A 6,000-nucleotide genomic window follows, 5' to 3' on the forward strand; every position below is an offset into this window, starting at 1 on the left:
TTTGAGATCCGTGAGATCTCAGCTGTCGGGACTGGGCTACCTTTTGGCATCCTTTCCTTTCCGGGCCTCGCTCGCCACTTTCTAAAATGCGGGAGGAAGGTGTCCAATCCCGGGACCCTGAGCAACTCGGGGGGAGCCCCATGGCGTTTCAGCGCCCTTCCTGTTTTTAGAGCTTGAAAGTCTAGTGCCACACAAACTTTGGGCCCTTTACCTGCCCCTCAAAAGGTCAGGACCAGGGCGGTGGCGCCTCGCTGGTGTGGCTCACGACCCACACTGGGCGTCCGCCTGGGGAGAAGCAGGTCCGAGCCACAACTGTCTGAGTTAGCACCGTTTCCCTCAGGATCGAGTATTCGTTGCGAGGTAGCATCGTAGAGTTCTGACAGGGGAACAGAGGAACAGACCGAGGGGAGGGAGGACTGGTCTGGCTCAGTGACAGCTTCGATGTGGTTAAAAAAAGGGAGGACCGGCTTGAAATGGCTTGAAGGGTCTGAGGCACACAGTGCCCTGGGGAAAGGAAGGAGAGAGGTGTGGGTGGGGTAGAGTCACCGGCGTGCAGCCCAGAGAGAGGGCGCACTCACCGGGGTGAAAGAGGGGGCTTGAGGTGGCGCAGTGGGTGGGGGAGGCAAAGTGGGATCCCTGGGCAACCAGGGAAGCTGTGGGGTTTGGAAGTCCCAATGTGTCGTAAAAATGATGTCGGGAAGAGGGGGGCCCATCTCCGCAAACCCACCGAACGAGGCCAGGGGCGGCGAGGGAAGAGACGCACAACAAGAGAGGGAGAGAGGAGCCACTAGTGGCAGGGGGTGCAGAATGCCTGCCGGCCAGGGGGGGGCTGTGTCTCACGGGACTCAGTAGCCAGCCCCGAGCCCCCCGCTTCCACTGCCCCCGCAGGTCAGCTCTGGCTCCGGGGCTGCAGGAGAAAGGGGGGCAGGCAGCCATGGAGACGGTGCTCTCCTGCCCGAGGTGCTTGGCACCTGCGGGGAGGCTCTCTGGGACCCTGGGCACACGCCCCGTGCAGGAAGGCGAGAGGTGGGAGCTCGCAGAGAAGCGAGGCCGGATGTGAGCAGGTTGCCAGCCGCAGGCCACTGGCCTGGGAGCTGACGCGCCCCGTTGCCTTGCAGTCTGTGCTTTCCCGTACCTCCTGGCCTTCACCACCGACTCCATCGAGATCCGCCTGGTGGTGAACGGGAACCTGGTCCACACGGCTGTTGTGCCGCAGCTGCAGCTCGTGGCCTCCCGGGTGAGTGGGCCGGGGTTTTATGTCCATCTGAGCGGCTTTGGGGGCCCTGAGCTGCAGGAGGCAACGGGCGAGCAGGGACACTCCTCTCAGGCAGTCGGGCAGGTGACAGCTACACCTGTCCTGTGTCAGCACGCCAGCAGGGAGCAAACGAGCCAGAAACAGACACACCGGCTGGGTTTTCACGTGTGGGCGCTGGGGCTCCAGCAGGCCCCTTATCTAAGTTGAATAACGGCTGCGTGCAACGGCTTGTGAAATCCCTGAAATCGGGCTTCCTGCGTCAGCCCCAGCTGGCTCCTGTGTCAGCCCCACTTGATCATGACGGAGCCAGTGCGACCCGGGTGGGCAGGGGAGCACCTGGACCCGGGGCATGGGCGACCCACTGCCCCACCTGGGGGTGGCCCTGCCTGCGTGCGGCGCTCCGGTGCCTGAGACCCTGTGAGGGTGGCGTGTGTTGTGTTGGGTTGGGTTGCGTTGTGTTTGCAGAAGGTGTGTCCACAGACAGAGGAGGAGTGTGGGAAGGCGGACACTCAGGGCGAGCCGAGGGGCTGTGCCAGCTTTCCCAGGGCGCCGCCCCGGCATCGGGCCCTGCACTGCCCGCCCGGGGTGGGCTGGGAGGGGGGAGCCGAGTGAGGAGGGCAGCCATCGGGCGCACAGCCTGCAGGGCCCGCCGCCCTGATGCCTCTCTCCCCTTCCAGTCGGACATCTACTTCACGGCCACCGCAGCCGAGCGTGAGGGCTGGTCCGCGGGCAGCTCCAAGGCAGCCAGCGCCCACAATTCCCCTCAGACGCCGCCGGGCCGGGATGCCAACGTGTTTCCTTCTTCCCTGGGGGAAGGTGAGGCCCGGGTCTTACCGTCTTGTTCACAGGTGTTTCTTTCTAATCCGCTCACTGCCAGACATCCACGTGCAGTTCGCACCTAAGAGAGGCACTGTTTAAAACCACGAAGAGACTTGTATTCTGAATGCTTTGGTTGCATTCTTAAGAAACTTGGTGGTCACACAAAGACAAACCCCATTATGGAAAAAATTGTTTCAATGGGGAGAAGGGGGCTCTGAGAGCGAGAGAGACTCCGGCTCGCTGAGCAAAGGCACGTTCCCTTCAGGCACGTGCACTGGAGCAGGTTTCATGGCCGACAGGGTACGGTCGGGAACCCTACCCGTTCCTCGGCTCACCTAGTCCTGCCCTCAGCCTGCCTTCGCACACGCACCCAGGGGCCTTTGCTGCGGTTACCGGCTGCTCCGGACCCAGCTTCCCCCAGCATCTCGCCACATCAGGCCCTTTGTTGGCTCCGAGTCACAGTAAAGCGCGGGCTGCCCAAGCGGCCTCTGCCGCTGGGGGCCCGGCAGCCGCTCGGTTCTCGTCTGCTTTGCCCCGGTGCAGAGAACCGGTGGTGGGTGCCTTCCATCCACTCTACCCACGACAACGGGGCCCCTCGCAAACCCAGCTGCCGGGCACCGTCCCTTCGCGGCGGCTCCTGATGGGACTCGGGACATCAGCAGGCGACATCCAGTCTTCCTTCGTGCTAACTGTGTTGAGAGGCTGGAGACTTCCCTCCCGCAAATCAGAGGAGGTTTTCTTAAAGTTCTGATGTTCCTCCTACATCGCATTTCAGGTGAAATCCAGTCCAAAAATCTGTACAAGATTCCGCTCAGAAACCTGGTCGGCAGAAGCATCGAGCGGCCGCTGAAGTCACCCTTGGTCTCCAAGGTCATCACCCCGCCCACCTCCGTGGGCCTGGGCATCGCCGCCATCCCCGTCACGCACTCCCTGTCCCTGTCCCGGATGGAGATCAAGGAGATAGCGAGCAGGACCCGCAGGGAACTGCTGGGTAATGGCTCTCAATGTCTTTGTCGCCACTGTTGGTAAATATGCCAGCCGACTTTGTCTTGGGATGTTCACGACCCTCAAAAACAATGAGTTGAAAGGAAGCCTCCCCTTTAGGACAGGACTTACAAGTAAATTGCAGGGTGCCTCCACCGAGGCGTGCGGTGCAGCACACCCCCAACCACGGCGGCCCGGTCTGGGTCTAGCGGTGCGGGAAGGGGCCCAGTCTGAGGGTAAGGGCAGAAAGGCCACTTGTTAATAGTCTGTCTAGTCTGATATGATTTAAAATGTATATGTATATATGATATCCTAGAACAGTATCTAGAAGGGTTTATATCCTACAGTTCTGAGCTAACATTTGATACTCGTATCTCCGTCAGTTTAAATGGACCACGTTTGTCCAGATTTGTGGGGCGGTTCAGGTGTCCCTTCTCCAAGCCCCTCGCCCGTGGGGACAGGTGTGTGGGGTGGCACAGAGGCAGACACGCGCTCTGTCCTTCCCTCGGGGCCTGCAGGCGGGCGGCCGCACCAGAGAGACAGAAAGCACCCAGGCAGCTGGAGCAGGCCAGGCCAGGCCGTTAGAACACTGGTGGCTCCGAATCGTGAAAACAAAATGAGAGGAAATGAAAGTGACACTTGAAGCCAGAAAGAACGGGAATGGGGAGCTGCATGGCGCCCAGCTGGAAGGACAGTGGCCTTAGCACATGCCTGCCCGGGGTCACATTTCCCAAACAGAGAAGGGGACCCCGGCCCCCAGGGGATGCAGGTGTTGACACTGGCAAAGTCGGTTGGTTTCGGCAGTCAGTGCCCCCCGCTGTGCTTTTATAATACGTGGGCTGCTATTCTTAACCCGCTGTGCCCTGTGACAGCTCGATGTCCGACCCCCGTTTTACAAGCCGTGGTGCTTTTCCACGATGCAACCAAACTGAGTTGCAGAATTAACTTCTAGTGGTAGGGTTCTAGACCTTCCCTCCTTCATTTGACTCGAGTCTCTCTATTTGAGTCTTGCAAATCTTCAGCAAGACATATATTCTTTATCATCGAGGGGGAAAGCCTTCCAACTACAAGAAAACCAATTATTTAAATACATACTTTGTCTTCCGTCTTCCTGACTGTATCCCAATAATGCACCGATTCCCAACCAAAAGGAAAAGGGCCTTTTCTGTCTCTGTGGCGGCCCTCTGGTGACGACCCTCTGACCTCTGCTTCCGCCCCGCCATGCAGGCCTCTCCGACGAAGGCGGGCCCAGGTCAGAAGGAACGCCAAAGCCCAAACCCAAAGCCCGGAAGCGGCTAGAAGAAAGCCAAGGAGGCCCCAAGCCAGGGACAGTGAGATCGACCAGCAGCGACAGGTAAAGAAGGAAAAGCAGCCCAGCAGCCCCTGCTCAGGGCAGCGGCCCTTTGAGTCACGGCGCTTCCACGTGGCCCCTGGAGCAGCCGCAGCGCGGGGCTCCCCAGAGAGCACGGCCCACCAGGGAGGGGCCCCGACAAACAGATGACCTCGCCAGCAATCCAGCAAAGGCTCACTGAAACACAGGGAGACAGCTTATAGTTTTGCTCACCGTGTTTGTCGACAGAGGTGTGTTTGACACAAAGATGCTCAGGACAAGCGATGGGGAAAGGCACTCCCGCAAAGCTCGCGGTGGAGATGGCCACTGGCCGCAGCGTCTCTGGGTGGCAGTTTAGTACTGCAGGCCCGTGAGTACGTGTCAGTCCCTCTGATCTGTCTCCCGAGGTCCTCTGGGTCCCTTAAGCATTCCCCTCTATGCATTCCCCTCATTTGCGGAGCGCCCGGCACTCAGCTGGGTCTTAGGGACACAGAGGTGACCTTCAGGGGCTTCCCAGGCCCGTAGGGAAGGCCAGCAAGGACATTCTGGGAAGCACAGCATCCCAGGGTGGCAGGTGGTGCAGCGGAATGCAGGGGGCCGTCCACCCCACACCTGGGGCAGGGAGGGGCTCAAACATCAGAAGGATGGAAGGTCTGTTTTGGGGAGCGGATCAAGGAGGGCTTCTTTGAGGAAGTGGCACTGAGCTGAGCGAGAGACATGGAGACACACAGAGGGATGGGAGGCGGCTGGAGGGGTCCGCAGGGCCTGTGGCCCCGTGGCCCTGTGGGTAGGAGTTTCAGCCTTAGCCTCAGGCCATGGGGGCCACAGGTGGGTTTGAGGTGAGGAGTGAGTTTCCCACGATGGGCACTTGAGAACGGTGAGTAATGCCTCACCCACACGCCCGATGTCACCGCAGGCCTTTAAAACCCACACCATGAGGTGAGGCTCTCGGGCTGCAGGCCTCAAGCCGTGTCTGTTGGGGTGGGGGGTGACCCTGGCAAGTCCCCACCTCCCCCCTAGTGGGTAGGGGGGACAGGCCCAGGAGCTCGGGTGAGCGGGACACCTCCTCCAGGCAGCAGGCCCAGCTCAGGTCTGCTCCCAGTGATCCTCCCCAGCGACTTCTCTCTCCCAGGATCACGTCGGGCTCCCTGGAAAGCCCCTCCACTGCCGAAGCCAATCCCGAGGGGCCTTGCCAGCCCGCAGGCTCCGACCAGGACCCCGGGGCGGACAGAGAAGGCAGCCCCGTCTGGGGCAGCAGCCCCTTCCAGCTCGCAGCCTCCTCGGACGAAGACGTCATTGACTTGAAGTGAACAGAGCGGGAGCGGAGTGCGGAGTGCGCCGCCTTCACCTTTCTTACGGAGGTGTATGCTCTCGGCCCAGTGCCGACACCCGTTCTCGAGGAAACTCGGCTTTCAGCCCGTCCGAGACCTATGGGACCAAACCTGCCGCACCCTCGGGCCGCCCGTCTGGGCCACTCTCCAGCGTCCAGTGCCGTCTCTCTCAGCCTGTCGGTTTCTGTCCGGGAGCCGTCCGTCCCCTTGTAATACAGGTGGTAGGTTTCACTGAGGTTTTAGACTGAGACTTTGAATAAATCGAAAAATGTTCCTTCTTA

At 60.5% G+C, this 6,000-nt stretch overlaps 1 protein-coding gene across 6 annotated transcripts in view; it reads left to right on the forward strand.

Moving 5' to 3' along the window:
- GARNL3 (GTPase activating Rap/RanGAP domain like 3) overlaps positions 1 to 6,000 on the forward strand; it is a 117,215-nt gene extending 111,215 nt beyond the window's left edge. For all 6 annotated transcript variants that reach the window (XM_028514249.2, XM_036022244.1, XM_028514246.2 and 3 more), the window contains 5 exons: positions 1,119 to 1,237; positions 1,933 to 2,071; positions 2,850 to 3,065; positions 4,286 to 4,412; positions 5,521 to 6,000. In XM_028514249.2, the coding sequence (XP_028370050.2) occupies positions 1,119 to 1,237; positions 1,933 to 2,071; positions 2,850 to 3,065; positions 4,286 to 4,412; positions 5,521 to 5,698 (779 nt within the window). In that variant the 3' untranslated portion in view covers positions 5,699 to 6,000. The remainder of the gene's footprint in view (positions 1 to 1,118; positions 1,238 to 1,932; positions 2,072 to 2,849; positions 3,066 to 4,285; positions 4,413 to 5,520) is intronic.

Source organism: Phyllostomus discolor, chromosome 3 (assembly GCF_004126475.2).
Source record: "Phyllostomus discolor isolate MPI-MPIP mPhyDis1 chromosome 3, mPhyDis1.pri.v3, whole genome shotgun sequence".
Lineage (NCBI taxonomy): Eukaryota > Metazoa > Chordata > Mammalia > Chiroptera > Phyllostomidae > Phyllostomus > Phyllostomus discolor.